Source organism: Rhea pennata, chromosome 1 (genome assembly GCF_028389875.1).
Source record: "Rhea pennata isolate bPtePen1 chromosome 1, bPtePen1.pri, whole genome shotgun sequence".
In the NCBI taxonomy this organism is placed as follows: domain Eukaryota; kingdom Metazoa; phylum Chordata; class Aves; order Rheiformes; family Rheidae; genus Rhea; species Rhea pennata.
In genome coordinates this window covers 27,542,559-27,567,173 of record NC_084663.1, presented here as the reverse complement: position 1 = coordinate 27,567,173, position 24,615 = coordinate 27,542,559, and the positions used below count along the sequence as shown (strand labels likewise).

The 24,615-nt window shown below is 38.2% G+C and overlaps 1 protein-coding gene across 1 annotated transcript in view; it reads left to right on the top strand.

Moving 5' to 3' along the window:
• The first annotated feature begins 1,353 nt into the window (after positions 1–1,353).
• MET (MET proto-oncogene, receptor tyrosine kinase) overlaps positions 1,354–24,615 on the top strand; it is a 70,718-nt gene continuing 47,456 nt past the window's right edge. The window contains exons 1-3 of the mRNA XM_062599488.1: positions 1,354–1,359; positions 2,875–4,089; positions 17,408–17,599. Coding sequence (XP_062455472.1) covers positions 1,354–1,359; positions 2,875–4,089; positions 17,408–17,599 — 1,413 coding nt within the window. The remainder of the gene's footprint in view (positions 1,360–2,874; positions 4,090–17,407; positions 17,600–24,615) is intronic.

Sequence of the window (24,615 nt, the reverse complement as noted above, 5' to 3'; positions counted from 1 at the left end):
TGTGCACTGTGGGGAACCACCTTCCCCATCAGCCATCCATAAACACTGAGCTTGAGGTTCACATAGGTGGGAATCAGTAGGTTTCTGTTCAGACAGCTGCTTGACACACATCAAATGCATACAAAGGGAGACACAATGTTATACCTCAGATACGAGAGCAAAGATTACTTGGTTTTCATTTATCACTCATTTTTTACATTCTTCTGCGGTGAAACGTAGATATTATTCCTGGCATTTGTTGCATTATACTGAATCTATCCCTTGCTCGTGTTGTTAAGCTCTTCACTTTGGATCTCATTTGCTAAAACAGTTTAAGAAGGACTTGTTTCTGTCTCAGGAATACAGATTCAGATGAGTGCTGTTTCACCAACTGAATATAAGCGGTGTAGCCTACCTGAGGCTCACATCCCAAGATATCAGATGTGCTAAAGAATAAGTCAGTCTGTATTTATGACTCTGAATCCCTCTGAAGTTCACACTGGTGTTTAGTCTCGGACAGCTAGGGGGCCTGGCTGTCCAGTAACCTTGCATCTTTATTCCTGTAACAGCGGTCGATCATCCTCATCCTCATCTAACTGTTGTCCCACTTGTTATTTTATCTCTTCATTGCAGTGCCACCCTTGTCATTTGAATTTAAACTCATTGCAGCAGAGCATATACCTGCCTCGTGTTGTGTCAGAAATAGAGCGCTTTTGGAATTTTCTGCTTAAACAAGTATTTGTCAGAACATGGTGACTTGTCAGAGCTGATTCTGCAGGAACATATCTGTTTTAGCACTGTTTCTCAGGGTGGAAGTACTAACTACAAGGAGGCAGAGAGGCAGACCCATGTCACACTGCGCACTGCTAGGACACTCACTGGGCTCCCCTGGACCTGGCTGAGCAGGGACTTGAGAACCATCATTCTTGGGTAGGGGGTATCTTTTGGGTGCTTCACACAAACTTCAGCAGGTTGTGGTTTCATCTCAGTACAGAGCAGGAAAACCTTTGTAAAAGCAAATTTCACAGGATGAGGAAACTGTCTCCTGTCCTGTATGATATAGAAGCATTCTTTCTGTACCATCGCTATATTTTATGATTATAACAATAGCCCTGGGGTGGGTTCTTTTTGTGTGTGTACTTAAATCCATGTTTGCTTTTTCCAGGATACTGTTATCACTACTTAATATCTGAAAACAATGTTGATTTGAAGGAAGAACATTGCTCAATACCACAAGTTTGAATTGTTCTTACTAGCTAATACTTGCAAACAGCCTGTATTTCTGATTTTTATCCCCTGGTCTTGATCACGATTCTTGTCAGGTAACTGGAAGAACAACTTTTTGTTTCCAAAAACTATTATTTTGTGTAGATCATGGAAGTAAGCCACAGAAAGAATTCAGTAGACATGAAAGAAAAAGTCATTAGGAATGTAGGAGAATTACTGATGTATTTTTAAACAAAATTCACTGAAAACATTGAATTTACATACAGCTGAAACAGTTCTAATCTACAGATACCATTACATTTTGCCTAAATTCTTGATTTCATAAAAAAGTTAAAATAGAGTCCGTGATTATTGTTATTCATTTGCATTTTTCAAGGTTGTTTATTTTAAATCCATCAAGTGGGTCATAAGCATTTCTGTATTAGCAACAATTTCTTAAATATAGCCAAACTATAAGTAGTTTCCCAATGTGATCATATTGTTGTTTGAATGTATAATTATTTTCTCCATGAAGAAGCTAAATTTAACTTAACAACAACTGTGTCATGGCATTAGCAGAAAATGTGTGGTGTGATAGGGCACTGTGGGGACACTGCACCAAAATACTCACAACCACAGTTCATTTAGTTTATCTTCCAAGGGGGTTAAATATCACACTAGTCATTCGCCTTTGTTTTTAAAGCCACATCAGACAATGTGTGTAAAAGTGAAAAAAGAAAAGTGCTAGGTTTTTTGATTTCATCAGTTAATGGCTCTAGGTCACTTGATACCCCTTTGTTTACAGTACAGTGATATGCCTGTATCTTCTAAAGGTTCTCCAGAGTGACTTATTGCTGTGGTACAAGGCCTAAAATTAAACTTGTACATGCCAGGCACCACATGATGCATAAAATATTCTAACAATATATTACAAAACATTGTCAACTCTAGAGAAAATGACTGTTCCAAGAACTGGAGCTGACTGAAAAAAAAAACATTCTTTTTTCCAAAATGGGCACTTATGAAAGACAGCGATTTCAGGAACTGGAGGGAGAGAAAGAGGGGTTTCTTCCTTTGTTCTTATGGAGGAAAAAAAAATTTCCTTAGTCAGTGAAAAAAATGTCAACAGAACAAAAGATAAACCATCTTTCAGCTGGAATCTCCAAGTTTTTTTCCTGTCTTTTCTATTTCTTATTTTTGAACTGCTGTGCTAAGAACCGTTCCAGCCCTTTAGTGTGCTTGCCAGTTTAGAGCCATAGCCAGGCTCTAAAGTGCTATAACTGCTTTGTGTGCGTTGTGAGAGCATCCTGAGCAGATTTGCTTTATGCTACCTATGTACCATCTTGTTCTAAACCAGATCAGCCTGAGTGCCAGTGTGAAAGTAGAGTGAAACAGTATCTCTATTCCCATTGTACAATACACCAAGGGGGTCTTGCAAAATTCATCATAATAAAATCCTTCTGTGGGTTGTTCACTAAGCAGTGAAATCAGAACCCACAAAGAACAGTAATAGTAGCAATTTTTAGCACAAGACTATTAAGGACACTAAGCAAGATTACAACACTTCTTAAACTGAAAAAGTTCAGCTAATACATGCAGCCTAGAAATAGATTTCTGTTGACTGATAAAGTGATGATTTTTTTGCTATATGAAATATAACCACTCTTTTCTTTAAATATATTTTGACAGATTAAATCTATGACAATGAAGCCTGTTACTGCATATCCTTCTGGGATTATCATATTGCTATTTGCATTGTTGCAGAGGAGCCATGGACAATGCAAAGAAGCAGCTAAAAAATCGGAGATGAATCTGAGTGTAAAATACGATCTTCCTAGTTTCATCACAGACACACCAATTCAGAATGTAGTTTTATACAAGCATCATGTTTATATTGGAGCAGTCAACAAAATTTATGTATTAAATGAAGCTCTTCAGAATATTTCTGTGTACAAGACTGGGCCCGTTTTGGAGAACCCTGACTGTGCACCATGCGAAGATTGCAAAGATAAAGTCAATTTATCTAACAGTGTATGGAAGGATAATGTCAACATGGCACTGCTCTTAGAAACCTATTATGATGATCAGCTCATCAGCTGTGGTAGTGTATCTGGAGGCATTTGTCACCGTCACATCATTCATCCTGACAACCCTGCTGATATAGAAAGCGAGGTGCACTGCATGTATTCAACACAGATGGATGGAGAAGCAGATAATTGTCCTGACTGTGTTGTGAGCACTTTAGGAACCAAAGTTTTGGTGACAGAAAAGGACAGGTTTGTCAACTTCTTTGTTGGAAATACTGTGACATCTGCATTTCAACCACCATATGTACTGCATTCAATATCAGTTAGAAGGTTGAAAGAAACACAGGATGGTTTTGAGTTTCTCACGGATCAGTCTTACATAGATATCCTCCCTCAGTTCCGTGATTCTTATCCCATTAGGTATGTCCATGCCTTTGAAAATAATCACTTTGTCTATTTTCTGACTATCCAGAGAGAATCTCTTGACTCCCAGACTTTTCACACCAGAATCATCCGGTTCTGCACTCTGGATTCAGGAATGCGTTCTTACATGGAAATGCCTCTCGAGTGTATTTTTACTGAGAAGCGGAGGAAGAGGTCCATTCGAAAGGAGGTATTCAATATCTTGCAAGCTGCGTATGTAAGCAAGCCAGGTGCAGCCCTAGCCCACGAAATGGGCCTTGGGTTGAACGATGATATTCTGTACGGCATTTTTGCACAAAGTAAGCCAGATTCTTCAGAACCGACAAACAGGTCTGCCGTCTGTGCTGTCTCTGTGCGAACAATCAATGAATTCTTCAACAAGATTGTCGACAAGCAAAACATGAAATGTCTTCAGCACTTCTATGGAAAAGATAGCAAATACTGCTTGAACAGGGTAAGTGGCCGTTCTTTCTGTGGCATTTGGGGGCTGGACTCGGCCTCTGCATTCTTTCTTTGCCTGCTACATTGTCAGGTAGCTGTCCCCTCAGTTACAGTTATAAAATGTAAGTAAGTCCCTAATCATTTCAGATTATTTAGCATTGCTGATGATTCATCTTTGTAAGAACTAGTTCCTGTAAATTGACTGTGAAAAGCACTAAGGTCCTTATGGTAATAAGAGAGTACTAACAGAATTGGGAAAAAAATCCTATTTTTTTAACAAGTAATTGGTTTTCTTTTTTCTTGAGAGGCTGTGATGCAGATAAATGGAACATTTAGGGAGTTATTTCTTTCAGTATCATAAAAAACTGTTCATTAACATTCGTATCTTTGTGCACTGAGGAGTCCCTGAAAATATCACTCATATTTTAAACTATGCTAATGCTGAATCACTGCTCTCTTTAGAAAAAGTGAAAGAACTGTTTTGGAGCATGCCATGAAGAGCCAGATTGTAATACAATTACTCATGCTTAACACACAAACGGCCCCACTGAAACCAGTTTTCTTAATGAAAGAAGCATCTATTAAAAGTGCCCTGTGAATTAGGGTAATGGTAGTTTCAGATGAGAAGAGATGCCCCTCTGTACACCACGCATTCAGGTGGAGCTGTTTTCCAACCACCTGGAATATTGTTAAGTGAAGGAGACACAGAAATTATTTCTTCCTCTCTGATCAGTGCCTCTGCTAATGTCAGCGCTTGTAAAGGAAATACAGAATCTGGGAAAGATATACTTTCTTAGTTTGTTTTCGAATTTAAGAAATTATAACTTTGAACTGTACCTGCTTATGCCTCAAGGCCTTAAGTGAGCTCCCTGTTGAGCCTTTTCTTCTTTTTCAAATAAGAGAAAACTGGAGCTCGGAGGTGGCGCAGTGAGCTGTACTGCAGGGAAGGGCCAGCTGGAGATAAGATGAGGCTGCAGCTCGGTCTCCAGAGACGGGATGAAGGCTGGGTCCGGGCAGAGTGGCAGCTCCATGCACTTTTGGGTTGGAAGGGACCTGTTGTGTCCATCATAGAGAAGGACCAGTTTGAGGATGGGATCCATGGGCCTACAGTGCTGTAGTGCCACCAGGGTGCTCTTCAGCCCTGATGCCCAGCACAGGGGCTAGCATCAGGACAGAGTGGTGGCACAGACCTCTCTTGGGGCTGGAGCCTCTTGAATGAAACAGGAGGGTTGCTGTTCAGTGCTAAGAAGAATCTGTGGGGAAGCAGCCATTATAGACATGCTTTCGCCTTTTCCCAGTAACACAGATGTGCTCAGAGGTGGAGTCCAACCCAGTGTGATCATCATCACAACAGCCTCAGCATTTGAGGTCAGCTGCTGATCACAGTATCCCAGGGTTCAAACAAGATTTAGACATTGCTAGGTGATGCTGATACAGCAACCACGATTGACTTAGAATTTGATTCTTTTTTTTTTTTTTTTTAAGTGGGAAAAGGGAACTTCCAAGAACTAAAAGAAACTTAGCAAGCATTCATAAAGTAACTTCTTCCTGTCTTTCCTCACTACTTTATTGTTGCCTTAATTTTTCATTTCAGATCTTAAAGCCTTTTTTTCATTTTTCATTTCATTTTTCACAATGAACATTGTTCTTCTCTGAAGGTGTTTTTTCTTCTGTTCTTGTAGTATTTTCTTTGTGAGTGAATATGTTTAAAGCTTGTGGCCTTTAACTTATCTCGTTCTGTTCGTGCTTATACACCTATTTCGCAAATAGATCTTTTCATAGCAAAGTATATCATTAAAATATTGACAGAATAGTTTGCCACTTTTCACATGCTGGGAAGTACTTTACTCTTGCAAAAGCTTTCCCAGAGCCTGCTGCTGCTTTGCATATCAGAACTGAATGTCTTATATTGCAGACGGTTTATTATAGCTGCCCATTTTCAAGAAATGTCATCAGAACTATGATTTCTGATACATTGAATTGATAAAGGGAAAATATGTTTCTTTGATTTTTTGTGCTTCCTTCAAATGGCATAAAAGCAGTCAGAAATTTTGTCCTGATTGTTTGCTTAACACCAAAATATCAAGACTGTCAAGCTTTGCCATTCCATTTTCTTTGCTTTATTCCAGAGGAATCATGAAGGCTCCTATGAAAAGTGTCTTGAAAGCTTTTTCAGCCTTCAGCTGTCCAAAAAGATTGGCAAGAATTCGCTAGGCATCCTTTATATACCTGTTTTTTTCAGATGTGTAAAATAGATCTGCAAGGTTAGAGATGAAGGGAGTAAAAGAGCAGGCAGAAGAAGAGAAGCATATTGCTTCTTCTGCTTATACTTATGTCAGGAATGTCAAATCCAATCTTACTTGATTTTGCTGGAGATCAAACATAAAATTCCAACTCCCAACACAAGTCTTCTTGTGCCCTTTTTTGTACATATTAAAATGTACATAAGGTCATAATCCAATTTTTTCCCCTTTGTAACTCACCTTTAACTTAGAAGAAAACTTTCTATGAACTACCAGAGTTTGTCACAGTTTATTTTGGCAAAATTCAAGAGTTGCTTTTTGTAAGGTAGCCAAGATGATCTTTCTCTTTATTGTTCTGAGGGAATGAAACCACAGACCACTGATGCAAGTGAAAGGTACTGACCACTGCAGGATTAAGTCATAGGAGAGTGAAAACAGTCCAGCAGTGAATACAACATGTCAGTAACTTCAAAAAAAAAATTTTTAAATGAGCTTTAAGTAATATTTTCAGTGCTATAATATCTACAATGTCTGAGAATTTACAGTTAGAGTCTTATTCATGAAGGCCATTCCGCAGGACCAAATTGTTGCATGATTTTGTTCAGCTTCAGGATAGTCCATCTTTTTTGAGTGATCATCCCTCAGTGCCCTGTTTAGTCTAAGGCTGCTGAAGTTAGAATCAGACCAAAATAAGCCATAATAAATCAATCAAAATATTTCCTCAAATGCTCCATATCAGATTTTGAGCATTTGAATAAAAATATTTTGACTTATTTTGATGCAGTTGACAAAATTTATTAGTTTTCAGCCTTGTTTTCTAGAAGAATGAGGTTTATATAGTCATGTTGTTGATTGCTTGTCTTTCTGTTAGCCTTTTTAACAACCTCAGCAATAAGATATCTTGTAGATGTGAATCCTGGTGTGATCCAAATACAGATCCAATATATGATCAGACTGTGGAAACTGATAAAGTATAAGGACATCCTTTATAATCTTCAGAGAATCCACACAGAGCAAAGCAGGGTCCATGGTTACCCATGGGAAAAGTCTTCATCAGAACTTAAGTTGGACAGCTAAGTCAACCAACCACAACGTATAAATCCAGACAATACTATGTTTCATTCATTCCAGTGCTCATGGAAAGCCTTATAAAGTCAAAATAAAACATTTCCAGTTATGTTTAAGTGAAACACTTAAGAAGCTAAAGCCTGGACTCATTAAAGTCAAGGTTAGGAAAAGTCAATCAAATGGTGCATCTGATTGATCTCAGATGTAGTTCAGTGGAGCTGTGCCCAGTTAGCACTTCCTGAGAATTTCCTTCAGTGAAGTGCTGGCTATCACTTCAATGACAGTAAGGAGAAAACAGATCTGGCTTTAAATTAAAAGAAAAATTGTAGAGTAATAGTAAAGCAGTTTTATTGCCCAAGCCAGGAGAGAAGTAGGTGCTGTGGAGGGTTTTGAATCACTGTTCAGGAATCTCATCACCCACAACAAAGTGGAAACTTTATATAGGCTTTTAGAAAATGTTATTTGGTCACAATTAGTCACTTCCAGCCATCATGTTGGAATAGAGGAATATTTAGATTAAGAGGCAAGTGCTGCAAACTTCATTTGGATAAGTAGTTCAGTGGTGTCCACCCCTATCATGGTTTAAATGGGATTCTCCAAGTAAGTAAGATGGGTTGAGTTTAACCTTGAAAATCTCAACTATACAGTCCAACTATCTTTCGTTAGAGTGTGATCTTATGGGTTTTGTTTGGCCTCTTCCTAAATCTATGTCTCTTATGTAGTAAACAACCATGAGACAATTGTTTCCCCTTGGTACCCAGCTTCAATCTCCATTGACTTCCATGGAAAAGTGCCTCTAGAGCTGAAAGCAGAAGCCAGCTCTGTAAGGTTCCTGTGGTCTGGTTGCTTCTATAAGTAAGTTCACGTGAAAGTCTAAAGTACTCCATTCCATTTACAGGAAAACAGAGAAACCACAGACAGGCATTTGCTACTATGTTCCCAAAAAGTTTCTTAAGGCAAGACAAACTGGTCGCCATTCCTGTCAAATGAAAGGCACAACCAGATAAAAATCAAATTGGAAAAATGTGAAATGAAAGCAGAAGATCACCAAAGCAAAATATAAAGTGACAGTAAAATAAACACATGGTGATACTTCTTTATTACCATTACATAGATGATAGATGAGTAAAATTGGGTTATGCTTATATTGTAATGGAAGAAAATAATTGCTGCCTTCTATTAGGAAACCACAAAGGCCCTTTATTGATCTGTCATCCTAAGGATATGTCTAGGAATATTTAATAAAATAAACAGAGACAAACAATTCTTTTAAGGCCCTATAACTGTAATCTCCCACACCACTTGGCTTAAAAGATTTTGGCAAGATTAAAAATAACACCACAACTCCTCTGATTATGAAGGCTTGATGTGGCTCATTTAGGTAATCATGCAGCATGAAGGAAATGGGTTTTTTTTGTTGTTTTTTTTTAACTGTGAGTAGGATGTGCCTGAATATTTTCCTTAAAAGTCAGGCACCAGAAACCATCTGATTGGTTCAGTCATTTCCTCTGGAAATACTATATCAAATGGCATAAAGCACTCTGCCTGGGCACAAAGCCTGCTCCCGTCCATACAGATTTTATGAAAGCTTCTCCATGGGTTCTGACATCTCGAAAGAATACACAGACAGGAACTGGGCAGTGAGGAATGTGCACCGACTGATTGTAGAGGGCTTCAGAATAGGATTAAATCATAGTAGTAAGGTAATAGGCTGCATCTACATTCCTGCTTAACACTCACTGCATATTCCTATTGCTTGTCTGCTGAAATCCCAGGCGATAACCCAGGAGCCTCTGTTGCACCTTGTGTAATACAAAATGTCTCCAATGACTCCAGACTGTCTCCAGCATTATATCCGGGGTCTTCTGCCTACCTGGCCTTGCCATGCTGGCTTCTGACTGGTGTGCGGCAAATATCACAGCCTAACAGCACTCAGAAGTGGATAGGTTTTAAACATAGTCTGAACTCCTGGCAAGCTTCATAGCAGCAAAGGGTGGATGTAGGTATGGATATGGCTATGGCTATGGATACAGCTATGGATATGGCTATAGCTATGCTAAGCAAGACAGCTATCTGTCCTTGGGCCTGACCACATGTGCATTGTCTCAAGGAAATTCCCAAGGCAAGGCAAGGAAAAAGGCATGTTGGGATCGTTAGTTAGTTATTATCACATTGCCTGGAGAGGGAAATGTCTTCAGTGACTCTTCTGAGCCCCAAGAGCTATAGGGTTTGGTGGCTTATCTATCACTCCTTGACTGCTGGAAGAACTACAGGCAGTTTTCACCTTTACAGGTGAAGACCTGAACTCCTGCTGGGGTCTGTCTGTGTTGATGTTTTATCATTTTCTCGATGAAAGCTGTATTTCTCTGTGAAAAAGTGATACCTGTTAAACTATCATTTTCGGAAAGGGCACTGCTTTATCAGCCAGAGCTACTAATAATGTTTCATTTCCAGACTTTTAAATCAAATTCTTTCACTTAAGGCAGGGTTCCCTATTGGTTATTAGTGTGGGAGACCGACTGTGCTGCAATCTCTGGAATTGCACAGAAATCATTTCAAGTAGTTTTTTTTTTTTTAATATTAATAGCTGGATTCTCTGGTCATGTGTTTTGGGTTTGTTTTTTGTTTGTTTGTTTGTTTGTTTCTTCAGAGTTTCTGAAGACTCTTAAGTAACTCCAAGTGCTAGAATTGGGCTGAGAAGATTTTCTCATCCTGTGTAACTTTGCAAAATTTGAAAAGCGTTACTGTCCGAAAACAAGAGAGCTACAAAATGTAGACTAGTAGATTTGCAGCAATGAGGTCATTCATTCAGAAATGTATAAGATTCATGTCTAAGACATTTTTCCGTGGTTCAAACCAAAGTCTAAGTCTCCTTTCACTGCAGTTTAGGTTTCTCTCTACTCTACTGATGGTTATTGTGCAATGGGACTATATCAGTCCCTCCTGAGAGAACTGTTCAGATTTTTTGTATATAATTCCATGTTCCAGAGAAAGAGAAGCTAATTCTGTTGTGCACTGCATGCAAATCTTCCAAGTCCCACCTATCTTTGGTAGTGAGTTAAGACATACAAGTTAGGAACTAATTTCCCTCAGTTTCTGGTATCAAATGATAGAAATACCTCCAGAAGGTCTCATCCATAAGATACAGTGCTATCTTAAGAGGCTAACAGGCTTTCCATTTCTGTCTCTGCATGACACCTTTTTTATCCTGTCTACATCTAGAATGTAAAACCTGACAAAACACACATCTGCCTTTCAGGTCACTCAGCACCAATCTAACCTCAGCAGTTTCTTTGCTTACGCTTTGATCTGACTCAGGATCCTGTACCACCTTCCTTATTGCTCACTAAAACAACAGCAGGTAATTAGTATCCAAGAGACAGTTGTGCTACTTGCACTTTTTAGGTGGCATGTGGGTTTCTGATCTCATGCTGCTTTTACAACAGAGTTGAATTACTCCTGATTTCCATGGACAGAAGTAAAGCCAGAGTCAAATCCCATATCAAATTAAAAAAAAATACCATTAAGAAAGAAGATCCATGACGTAAATGGTTAAGAAAGAAACTGTAGGTAACAAAGAAATATACATAGAACAAGATATGCAGTAGGTAAAAATAATGAAATGTTATAGGAGGAATGATGTTGGGGAAAGCAAGTAACATCTTAGGGAAGATGTTACTCTGGTTTTATAAAACAATGACGTAAAATAGGGCAAATTACATGAATTTCTCCTACCTTCTGGCCTCCTTTCTATCTCACGTCTCTTGCACCACTATTTTGGCTAGACTTGCAGCTGTTGTGCAATGTTATCCTGGAATAAGAGTCTCCACACTTGACATTATCTTAGGATGACTGTTCTACTTTAAGTTCACAGCGTCTCTATTCCACCACAACTTCCGTGTAAATAAGAACTTATGTGAAAAAAAGCACTTCATGTACAGTACAAATGTACAGCAAAACTATTTTATCAACATCTCCCATGCCTTATTTTATTTAATCAAACTGAATAATTAATCAACACCTCTCCTTTGATAATCTGTATACTGAGTTAAATGTTAAATTAATATAAGGGAAATGGGCAAAATACAAAGATTATTTAGATCCATTTTATCTGCTAAATCAATAGGATTTACTTAGTGCTAATGCACTAACCAGATTATGAAAACTAATGCACCACTGTTCAATGACAAAAGCAAATAACTCTTTGAATCATCTTGACAATAGAACATGTAATCATTTTAATTTGTATTACCTAATTACATTTAACATGGGTGTCTTTTTACCTTATTATCTTAAGTGAAGCTTACCCCAGGAACCTCCTTCCCCACCTCATTTTAGCAGTGAAGTAGATCAAAGTAACAAGTATTGGAAGTTAGTAGGATGATACTGTGTAAAATTTTACATCAGTGGAGTTTTTTCTTTAAAAAATTTCTCTTCCTCTGGGGTCAGAATTACGTTCAAGTAATCCTTCCATTGATTTCAGTGAGTTCAATGAGTTAAAGTTGAAAGTATAGCTTAAAGGTAAAATTTCCCTCAATAATTTCCACTAAATTTTTCCTTATTTTGCAGTGCATACTATTTTGAAGGGTTGGTTTTCCTGTGTAAATCAGACTATGTGCAGGCAGTAGCAACACCTAGTAGTGGCTACTGTGCAGTTAGGATTGCCTGACTGTTTCCATCTGAAAGGACGCTTTCTAGTTGTTTGCTTATTCTTCAAGTCTCACTTTGTAGCTGAGATGTGAAAAGTTTGCTCTCGAGAAAGAAATATTTCTTCTGTATTTTATTAAAAAAAATCTTTCAATCGTTTTCAAATACATGAGGAATAAGGTGAAGAAGAGGAAAAAGGAGGGAAGCAATTCTTTGCTTAGGAAGAAAGAGAAACAACTCTTTCACCAATTATAGTAAGGCTTCAGTGCCTCAGGAGAAGTTCTTAGAAGCTGGAGAATCCAATCCACTGCCCTTGGACATGTTCATTTCTCTCACTGAACACTGAATTGTGTTCACAGCACCTAAACACTCAGCATGTCTTTCACTGCTCAAGAAGAAATCAGAAGCATAGTGGATCTGTTTCTAGGGAATCATTTGGCACAGAAATTTGGGCTAGTAAACCTGGCTCATTCTATTATTTTTTTTTCTCCTACTTGAGGATTATAAGAGTTACTTGGTAACAATTTCTGCTGTTACTCTGCAGAAATCAGTTTTTAAAATGACATAGCATTTTAAATAATACTTTCTCTAGTGATGTGACTTCTGACTGATTCTGCTCCACTTTTCCAGAAAAGCAGCCAATGAATTTTTACAGGACAAATTTCATCCATTGCAAGGACACTGCAAGACCATGGAGCAAGAGCAAGAACATGGATATTGCATAGATATTTGTCAAACTAGTGCCTAAAGGAAAAAGAGAGATTACAACCTATCTAGTACTTATCACGACCATACAGATAAGGAAATAAATAGTCTTTCTGTGTTTAAGAGCAGTGGGTGGTGTTCACTGTGTAACCCCAGCAGACTATTCTAGCCTGGCTTCTGTGGAGTTCCTACTGTAAATAATAGCTGACTTGTCCTTTTGGGATACCTCTTTACAAGGACATAATGGTCCCATCAATAAAATGTGTGCAATAGTTCAATAGGAAAAACTCAAGCTCTTCACTGATAATATACAGTTAAAGAAATGAAAACAGGAGCATAGAAATATTATGTGATCTTGATGCCAATAAAGAACATTGTTCACATGGATCTGGCCTACTATTGAAGGAAAATGCAACATAAAACCACAGTATGGATGAAAGGCAATTGCTATTTGCTCATACATAGCTGCTTCTCTTGGAAATGCAGCAGCAAGTTCTGGGAACTCATGTCACTATTGTGCCAAGCCAGTGAGCCAGTGGGTGATGTTCCTCATGTTTTTTACACAGAAGTGTAAAACAGGAGATACAGGTTCTAATACCCACCCTCCAATAAGCCCCCTCTATGACACTGATAAAGTCATTCATCCTCTCCAGATGATGTCCTGGCTTCACCAGTTTTAATGGGGCCTTGGAGACACTGCTTTTCTCACTTGAACAGAGGCAAACTACCCAGAAAACACAAATGTATGATAGATTAGCAAAAGTTTGTTTATTAAGAATCTACAAAAAAAATTAGAAAAATCTATCAAGGTTCCTCTGTTTTCCTCATAGTTACTGTTCCCATTCAGAGGCTACTTGTACATGTAAATTCTTCATCTTCACCTAGCAGGACACACTGCTGAAAGCTAGTTTATTATTAATCCTAATTCAGATTAATACTTCTGCATCAGAAGAGATAAGAAACTGTTCTGGAGATTCCCTAAATGTCTTCTCCATTTCAAATTGGCTTGGAAATCAATCTGATATGTAGAATCATCTATTCATTCACTCTATACCACTGTTATTCTTTGAAAATGGATGTTCACCATTTGCAGATATCAGAAGCCAGCCCGTTCAGCATTAGCTCACGCCCATGCTCCATTTTATGCCACAGAAATGCTCAAAGAAGTGTTCTGTGATCTTCTTTTGGGTGCCCGGTTGTCTTGAGGGAGTCACGTCTCTGAGCTAAACTCAAGATCTGTAGCAGAAAACAAGAGTTGATATTTAGGAATGTGATTCCTGAAAACCAGCAAGTCATATAAACAGTAAGAAATGAGACTCTTACCTATTCTCATTTTTACATGAGTGCTCCTTCCAAACTGGAATATTCTATGCTTGATGTTAGTAAATTCTATCTAGTTACTTTCAGCCCATTTCTCCAATTTGTCAAATTAATTTTAAAATCTAATGCTGTCCTCCAAATTGCTTGCAAGACAGCATGAGATGTACTGCAGTGGTAAAAAATCATTAATTGCTAGTTTATTCAAGGCACTAAACTTAATTTCACTTTCTAATTGAGCACAGCACTTAATTAAGAAAAGCAGTTTTTGGCCAGCTCTAGAAAAAGAGGCCTGGAGGAATGCTTGCTGAACTGTTTCTTCAAATTGCAGTCACCTCAAATATCAGAAAATCCTACAAAATATTCTTAGTTAAAAGTTTTTATTTTTTTCCCCTGTGTCTAGTTATTCCTACAGGCTATTTTCAATTCTGACACTTACCTAACTGGGTTTTTTTAGAGATTTAGTTTTGCGTTAAGACTTCCACCCTGCTTTACACTTTTGGTTTCAAATGTGCAACTCTGTCAGAAATACTATTTTTATGCCAGTTATATAGGATGTATAAATCATCAGTTAGCTGCCAAGCAATGGCACCTCCTGATAGGCCAGCTCAAAGATACCTAGAGACTTTTTTTGATATGTTTGTCTTCCATGGACTGGATCCAGGGTAAATTCCCAAGCAACACAACTTCCCCTAAGAACAAATAAGATAGCTGCGTTATCTCCTGCCCTTTCTGGGCAGGGGCAGCGCTTGCCCACACCTCGTTGCATTCCAGAGGCACACCTAGAGCGAATTCACAGAGCCGTGAATCACCCCTACGGCTGGCACCTCTCACCGCACCGCAGAAGCGGCGGAGCCCAGTCCGAGCACTTGCCCTGTGCTCTGAGTGTCCACTTCAATAGCTGTGGGATTTGTCACTGGAACTTGGCATAATAGCCAGAGTGCATCATCTGACATCAGTCATTTTTCCACATTGACAGCCAAATGGATACTTATGTGTGTACTAGGGAAGAGGGGGAGAGAGAGAGACTCAATCTTCAAAGAGTTAATTTAAAGCAGCTTTTTTTCCCAACCGCATTATCAATCTTCCTTTAGCTTTCTGAGTAGCCTTTTAATCTCTGTATTCCTACTCTTAGATCAAAGCATTCATATTTCTGAGATAACTAACCTTACATTATAGTTAATCCATGAAGCACCACGTTTTATAAGAAAGCCATATGTGGAACAGTCTGCAAGTCCTTGGGCAGATACCCAAAATTACAGCATCTCTGAAGAAGGCTGTTCTAACTTTGAGGAAGCTAGGAAAGGTGTCAGGGCAAGGAGAAAAATCTAGCCACTTGCTAAAAAGAGCTTGAACAGTTTCATGAGGACTATCAAGATGTTCAAACCATGTTAACATAACATGTAAGAGGAAGTACTTTTTTAAGTTTAGCACAGAAACATCTGAGCCCAAAGTTGTTTGCTTATGGAAGAAAAAGACTTATGGTGAAGAGCAGAGGTCCCAAGTTGGGGGAGGGCAAAATGAGAGATCTGCCTCGTTTCAAAAAGCATGAAAACTGTATATCTTTCTGCATTTGAACTATGCATACTCATTGTATGAGTAATCTTCACACAGATGTTTCACAAATACTTTTAGACTGGGTAGGATACGAGTGCAAAAGAATAATGCTTGGAGCTTGTTTGTTGGCCAAAATGAAGAAAAGCCAAATTTGTCCCCTCTTTATGTGTTAGTCAAATACTGGGCTAAGAATATTTAAAGTATGTTCAACGATTACTCAGCAGGCCTAGTGTATAGTACTATTTCAGTTTCTGCTGAGCAAGACATACCATACATCTCAGTTGTTCTTGATTGATCTTATAACAGCGTTTTACCTAAATGAAACAGTTGAAACACATTGACAAGGCACCAGGAGAAAAGCTGGCACCACTACTGGCTTCTAAGGAGCACAGGAGCACTTGGCAGTGCTCAGTTCAGGATCACTGTGGTTCAAGAGCAAAGAACTGAGATATTAGGCTAATCGTTTTGTTAACAGCATTTTCAATGTCTTAGGGATTTTCCAGAATTCACCAGAGTTAAACCAGCAAGAAATTACTTATTTACTTTACTGCTTTCTCTCTCGTACTACTTTTATTAAAGTAGTAAAAGGAAAACCATCTTAACCCAGAAAATAATAAAATTTTAGTCCTGCTTGTTCTTTAAGAGCATGATTTAGATCTAGTAAATTTAGTGGAAAGATTATGATTGACTTTAAAGGGCTTAATTCAAGCTTTAAAAAAGACTTTTTAAACCATATTTGTAACAAAAATCAATAAAAAAGGAGGAAAAATCAACCTCTGTATTGATTTTGACAAAGGAAACCATCGTAAGATCCTTTCTACCCTCTCTATATGTTTATTTATAAAGTACGTTACAGTGGGAAAAGCTAGATGACTTCCAAATTTAAACTGGTTAGAGATCCTTTAGGGGGTTCCTGGTTATTATCTGTACAATCTCACCAAAACAGATGATGTAGTATCAATAGTAATTAAATTATCAATTAATAGATTACTGTTGAATCATCAGGACAGCAGGTTATATTCTTCTCTAGAGATAACTTAAAGTGTATTGTTTAAGAATTATTCCAATGAAAATTAAAAACATGTATTTTCTATTTCCAAAATGAAAGAGAAAACCCTGCAAATGCAGCAAATATTGGAGTGCACTCAGGATACATAGAGATTGGACAAAACAGTGCATAAGCAATAGAGGATCAATATAACAGCCTAACTGTAAAATGCTGGCTTCCCAGTAATGTCATTAAAATACACAATCAGAAATATATTTTTCCTGTTTTCTCTCCCTTTCTCTTTCTCCACCTTTTTTACCTCTTTACTATACTTCCATTGGAAAAAATGGTGAAAAAGAATAGAAAGAAAAAAGGATTTAAAATTGTTATTTTTATGCAAAAAAGATGAGAAAAGAATTGTAAGTTTTTAGGGAATTGCTTCTTTAAGTATAGGAATAGATACATCATTGTGCAAGTTTTGAAGTTAAAAAATTCTGAAACCGTTGGAGGAAAAACATTATGGAAGTTACTAAAAAAACCTTGATATACATGCTTATATAATCCTCTGGTTAAATAAAGATGCTGTATAGTCTCATTCCTGATGACAGAATAAAAAGCGAAAACATTCCTATAACGTTAAGAAGTCATTGTCTTCCTTGTGGAATATCGTAACTGATGAAGCAATTACATTTGAAACATTTGAAAATACTTTTGGTCAAATGCATTTGTGCTAAATGACTTCACTCTGACAAAGATCTATTCCTACTCATAGAGACAGTACTCATCTGTACTTCATTTTCAAACAGGCTTTTTCAAGAAATGCTTCATACTGCAGAGCACAGGATGATGAATATCGCTTAGAAGTTACGACTCCTTTGCAGAGGGTTGACTTGTTCATGGGCCAGTTCAACAATGTCCTGTTAACTTCAATATCTGTCTTCACCAAAGGGAACCTTACCATTGCTAATCTGGGAACGTCGGAGGGCCGCTTCATGCAGGTAAATGTTGCAGTGATACCCTCGCACTAAGACACATACTGCACAGCAAAAAGTGAGAGACAGTATTACCTCAGACTAATAGAGCATTATAAAATTGGAATTGCTGATGAAAATGGAGCTGCTGGAACATAAACCAAAGCACTAAAAAGCACATTTGGCATTCTCAATGTCTAAATGAGCATTGTATTTTGAAGCAATGCTTTTGGAGTAAGTTCCCCTATGATCACCACTCATTGCAGGCTGGTTTTGCTCATAGAGAAGTTTTGGTGAATAGAAGCTAGACTGCTTGCAAAGGAAAAGAAACTGAAAACTCCATCCTGGAGTTTTTAATATGTATCCTGGCTACATATTAAAATGCCAGGATGCAGAAGGATGGTTAGTTCTTCAAATAGATTCACATATAAGCTTGCTGTGGTCATTTGGTCTAGGGACTCAGATTAAACCTAGTTCAAAGTAAAATGTCCAGACAGGTTATAGTGAAGATGCAGGAGCCTCAGCATGAGTTGTTTCTGTCTGCTGATCCACTCCTATGGCACCAATTTGCTAACATAGCTCTAGCTGTGAAGTTGAGTTTAGCTCCTCTATTTTCTTTTGAGTTATTCTGAGTACAGCCTCTTAGATTTTAGGGCTCTTGCTCATTCTTTTCTCACTCTGTCCTTTCAGACAGCAATTCATTCTGTCCTCAAACAGGATTTCCATAATAAGTGGATAAATCACACTCTGGAGAACTTTGTCTCCCTCCATTGAATACACTACTAACCTAGACAGTTAGATTACACTAGATGCTTTCTTTGCAGGAAACTAAATAAATCAATCTAACCCATAAGTCTTTTGAAAAATTAGCAGGCAAAATAAAACATTTGAAGATAAAATATTTTGAAAGCAACAAGGGTTCTTTCTATCTACCCATCTTATTTCCAGCACTAACATTCGACAGTGGCCTCCATGGAGCTCTTGGCTTCTCCAGCTGCAGCAGGGTCTGGTTTTTGGTGCACACCTCAGCCTGGATCCCCTGTGTACCTAAGGAACTGTGTCCTTTTAAAATCTGCCAGTATTATTTTTCTGTCAGTGGGCTCCCTCCAGTGTTGGTAGTCCTTAGCCCTTCTTGGTCTGAAGATTGCAGAAAGTTATCAACATTAGCAATGTTATTCCTTAACCATCATTAACTGAAACCTGATCAGAAGACCATGATGAGTGCCCTTCCAATTTTCCCATTTCTGATAACCTTCCATTAGAAAAAACACTTGGGCACATCTATCTTTTCATAGACATCTTTGTGTTTGTAAGTCATCAGATAGGATTAGAAAACAAGTCTTCCTTTTTTTCTTTCCCTTACCCCCTTTCTCTATCCTTACCATGCACAGTATGTAGGGTATGGGGACATACAGTCCCCAATATTTGTCAGCTCTTGCTATAGGCACCCTTTTTGGACAAAAGATTCCTATACCTCCACGACTGCCTTCTACACAAGCTGTGTGCAGAACCTGCCTGACAACACACAATCTGTACTGTTCCTGCAAGGAGGGAGGTCAAAGAAGGAATCTACCACAAAGGACAGATGGAAAACTGGGGAGAAAAACAGAGCGAATTATATTTTTCTTTCCCTCTAAAATGTATAAATTTAACAAAATGTTCACAGACAAGTCAGCTACTTTTACCTGAACTTCTCATGATGACTTCATCATCTTTAAGCTGCAGGTAGTCTTCAGTGCAAGAAAGGCAAATGCTGAGAGTTACACATTGAGCACAGGAGCAACCTCTGTTCTTAAATGTTGCTACCGGTTCACACAATGAACATGAGCAACATGTTTAGCCTTTCTGAAGCCATTTCCTTATCTACAAAATGCAGTTAATAACAGTTGCTGTCTTTTTTCTAACGTTTGTTCTGGGCTGGGACAAAGTTTTTAGGGAGATTTAGTAGAAAGAGCAAAGCGGCATTATTTTTATTAGTAACATTGTTTGAATTATTCAATCAAGTCCTGCACCAGACACTTCATTCAGACTTTTGTCCAACTCCTGGAACAATTAAAATATTTCCAGGATACATTTCCCATTCTAAGCTCAGTTACAGATCAAAAGAAAGGCTATTGTGTAAACTGCACATTGCCATTAGCAGAAATATTCTCATCATTGAATTAGATTGGCTTGAGTTACAGAGGGAAGTTAGCACTGGGCTTATATTGTAATAAGTATGAGCTTTTTTTTGGAGGGTTTTGTGCAACCAGCAAGAAAATAAACACATTGACTACCTTTAATGACACTACCTCCAACTAAAAGACTTAGGATTCTTCTTCCCCCCTTTCCCCCCCCCCTTCAAAATCACCTTGGAAAAGATACTAGATCTCCAGGACACAGGATAGATAGCATTTTCCAGAATTTAATATTCACTTACATTAAATCTTTTTTTTACACTAATAGTTATCTAGGAAGTGCTTTCAAACATGTTCATTAGCAAATGCCCAACTAAAGCAGATTTGCAATAGAGTTTCTATGGAAATACAGCTATTAACTGCAATGAGATGTAGATCATTAAAGACGGAGCTATCAAATTAGCATTACTGAGGTATAATGGTTAAAAAAAATCAGAGTAATCTAATGATGACTTGATTCATCAAAACAATACCCCTAACCCACATTTCTTAGCAAAGAGATGTAATGATGTTTTTCGTTGTTGTATTCGCAAATCTACTAGAGCATAATGCAAAGGAGCCTCAGGTTTTATCTTTTTCATGCTCAATTTTTGCACAATTTGGTATTTACACTCATATTTTTAGTTCATTGTTTTTTGTACATGGAGAAGGTAGACTTTTTATGTGCAATCTACTTGTTATTATTCACAGTTGATTATTTCCCTTCGGAAATAGAATTGCTTTCGGAGGTAATTAGTTGCAAAATTCTCTCTCTCAGGGACCCTCTTTTAAATCTTGTTATATTGTGTTAATATCTTAACAAAACAATCAAGACCATATTTTCATGGCAAATATTTAAAAGCAAAATAAAATATTCACATACAGATTTCTAAAGTTGGAAACTCAGTTCAGCTCTTCCAGTGTATCCAGGAGCCTAGTTCCTCTTGTGTCTAGTTCCTCATTCTTTAAAATACCAAATCCTAAGTTCATATTTAGGGAGCTTGATTTGTGGCATAAGTTTCAGCAATAGCTGTCCTCCAAGAGGATAATAAAATATAGTAGTTCAGTGCCTCTGGCTCTGAAAACTGTACCCTGAAGTGCCCAAATATGAAACACAGGAGAAACTAATGAACAGTTTGGCTATATTAATTTAGTTTTTATAAATTATTAAGAAATACTTTGTGGGAAAAGCTTGAAAAACTGATCACATCTCCTAAATTGAACTGAAGTTCCAAACCTATGCTGTGGAAACCAGTAGGTGCAGCAGCAAGCACTGATGCTCAGTCCCAGACACATGTATTTGAAAATGTTTCTCACATTCTCCCCATATACTTCTTTATACTTGATTAGCAACTAACCACTTGGTTACTTTCTTTCTTTCCTTGTTTTTACTGTCTTTCCATAGCCTTCTACTTTTTTTTCTGTTCATTAATTTCTGCCTTCCTACAAACCCCTCATCTCTGACTCCATCTATTCCAATTGGTAAATCACACAATAATATCACATTACTGAAAAATCAGCAGAAGATTTAATATGTCATTTTTGAGACCAAAATTTTTCATTCTTTAAATGACAGGTAGCTGGTTCTGTTTTTTTCATGTATTTAGAGCTGAATCACAATGAATAGTTCCTATCTTTATAAGTGATTCCATTGAAGTTTATGACATTACCCACTACTCTTGTGCTAATGACCCAAATCATATCAGAAGATAGCCTGTGTTTTGCTTCTTTAAAATAAACATCTGAGGAGTGAATATTTGGAATGCAAAAGCAGCTTTTTATCCAGCCAGTGAATACTCACCTGATATTTACTGCTGATTCCTTTAGTTAGAATAAATAGAATTATTCCTTTTAACAGCTCTGGAAATCACTAACACTGAGAAGGAAGCACAGCCTCCTTCACTAAATGCATATTTTTTCATCCAAAATCTAAAACTAAAATCATATTGATCTAGATGGTCCAAATACAGAAGATTCATGAGCTCTTTTAAGGAGGATAATTGGGGCCAGGAGGTAAATTCCAAAGATCTCCTGGAGAGTAATTGCAGCCCATTGACATACTGAGCATGTTTTGGCTGAATCAGAAGTGTTAAACCTGTATTTGGCCACAAAAAGATTGGTGTTTGCAGTTTACTAAATATTGTGGCGTTTCTGTTACAAAACAGAGCAGTAATAATTTTTCTAGGACAGCTGACATGCATGAGACGGATAAGAAAAATGGTTTTACTTCCTTCCTAACCTAGAGCCTGACAACAACCTTTTCTCTCCCTCTTTCTTTTTTTTCTGTTGAAAAGTTGCAGCTGTTTCGGCCCTTCTTATTGTGCTTGTTTTCAGAGTGTGACTGGGAACATAAGCTAAAAGTACAGCTGTTGGGTGCAAAGTGAATCAGGTATTTCACAGTAGTTATTTGATTAGAAAATAGCATACAGTCACACTGCTATAGTTGTGCAATCAGATTTTCAGCCGATGTAGATCAGTCTTACTCCACTCAAGTCAAAGAAACTGTGCTGAGAATATGACTCATGACTGGGAAAGACACTTTCATTAGCAGCCAGTATTTTGGGGAAACAATAGTTTGTTACAAAACCCCCATATTATATTGAGCCAAAATATCTTCTACTTCTGCTCAGTTCCAAGATGAAACTTTTCTTCCCCGAAGTTTGATATTGTTTCAGAGAGTGATTTGGGGGTGATTAAGAAAAGGGCAAGGTTCTTCAGGAAAGAGGAAATCTTTCTGATAGCTCTAGGGAGAGTGGGATTCAGGAAACCTTAAAAAGATTTGTTCTGAAAAGCTCAGTGTGGTACCTGTAAGCAAGCGACTGACGCCTCTGATGTATCCAGAAGCTGATTTTAGGTATGATACTATGTTTGGAAGCAGAATACTGTTACATGCTCCCTATGACTGAAGGTGGCCTCGACAAGGTAAAGTCCAAGCAAACGTTTTGCTCATTGGTGAGCTATTTCAGGAAGAAGGAGATAGGGAAGTTTTCATTGTAAGTTTTGTAATTATTATAGGCAGCCACTCTCTTCAGATGAAATTTTGGCAGGAGAGTCATATTACTCAGGGACCTTCTGACTATAGCAGTGGAACTCTGTGCAGCAGGGCAGAGGGAGCCCAGGCAGTGCTGCTTTGGGGGCTGCCCATGGAGGGAGGAGCTTCCCATGGATTCACTCATCTTCACGGCAGAGGAGGAGGTCCATCCTGTTGCTTCTGGAGAAACAGCAAGTGTCTTTCTCAGAGATATACAGGCACTCTGATGTAAAGTCAGCCACATGCTGACTTCAGCCCTGTCCAGTCTGGCTGGATAAGAGCCAGCTCTAGTTGAGAAGCCAAGAGTTAGCAAAACATGATCACACACTGTCTTGTCTGAACAGTATCTGGATTGAAAATTGCTTGGAGCACAAGGACCGAAGCATGAGCAGGGACTCGTGATCACACAGATATGCCTGACTGGCTTGAAGCACGTCTCACCCAATAGACACTCACCCTCCATGGGGCCTCTCTGCACATCTTTACACAAAACAATAAAGAATAATAAGCTTTATTCACAGCACCCATTATATCCCAGTATTTTAAATCAGGTTTTTCACATGCAAAGGTGTGTATGGGGTTAGAGTAAAGGTTCAAGGAGCCAGATGTGCCATCTCTGATAGTGATCAGGCTGCTTAAGGGAGGAGCATGAGTCAGGCAAACATACAGAGACACTTTTCCGAGTACCCTCCTGCTCCCGGCACACTGCGGCCCAGAGATTTCCTGAGCTGGACATTGTATCCACATCTGGTATTTAATAAACCTTGATAGACTTCATTTCCATGGATTTTACTTACTGCTTTTTGAAATTATTTGTTCTTTTGTCCTCCACAATATCCTGTGACAATGAGTTTTATAATTTCATTATGCTCTGAATGATGAAGAGCTTCCTTTGGGGTTTTCTTAACCTGCTGCCTTACCATTTCATTTGGTGCCCCTAGTTCTGTATGATGAGGAATAAGGACTGGGCTCTCACTGATCTGTGATCTGGGAAATTTTAACAGGCTGAATGCAAATCTATTGGCTTTCATAGCTGAATGGACAGCACGCTTAATAGCCACACTGATTTTCCAGGAATGCTTATGATTAAAAACAAACAAAACCAAGACCAGACTATAAGACACACATCTCATTTCCCTGTCAAGGGATAAATTAGCATGTGTCATAGCTGGTTTCGGAGGTTAGATGCCAGGGAATATAATATGTTACTGAAATGAGTATAGTCAAAGAAAATCACATCTGCTTTTTATTTGGTAACTACGCTCGGAGCCTGATAAGCTATGTCCCAGAATTCAGTAAGAAGAGAGCCAACTCTTCAGTATGGCTTCCCTCTTGCAAACAACAGGCCTTGCTGCTTCAGGAACGGAGGCTTGTACCCATTGCACCTATTAACGACATGAGCTTCAGTGCTAAGAAGCACAGAGCTTTGCATCTTTTAGCATAGTAATTCAAATCCAGTTCATACCACTGCACACTGGAAGTTATTTCTGCCTTCAGATTGATCAAACTTCTTTTGATCTAGTTCATTTCCTTCTAGACAAATACAGCCATAGCAAAACTCACCAGTGTAAATGGTAAGCCACACTGGAAGCAAGTGCGAGGAGGCCAAGAAATAAATGAGCATTGAGTTTTATTCTGACAGGGCTGGAAGGAGGAAAGGGTGATGGGGTAATGGTGAACTCATCAAAAAGTCTTTCAGTGCCTGTTTCTGCCTGTCCTCAGTAGACCAGTTACCAACCTGGCTTTCAGTACTGGTAATCTGACCTACTTAAGGCTAAATGCAAAATATAAACAAACACATGATTTACAGGAATGTGATTAGTTGTGATTCTTTCCACTTTACTATTTTTAAACCA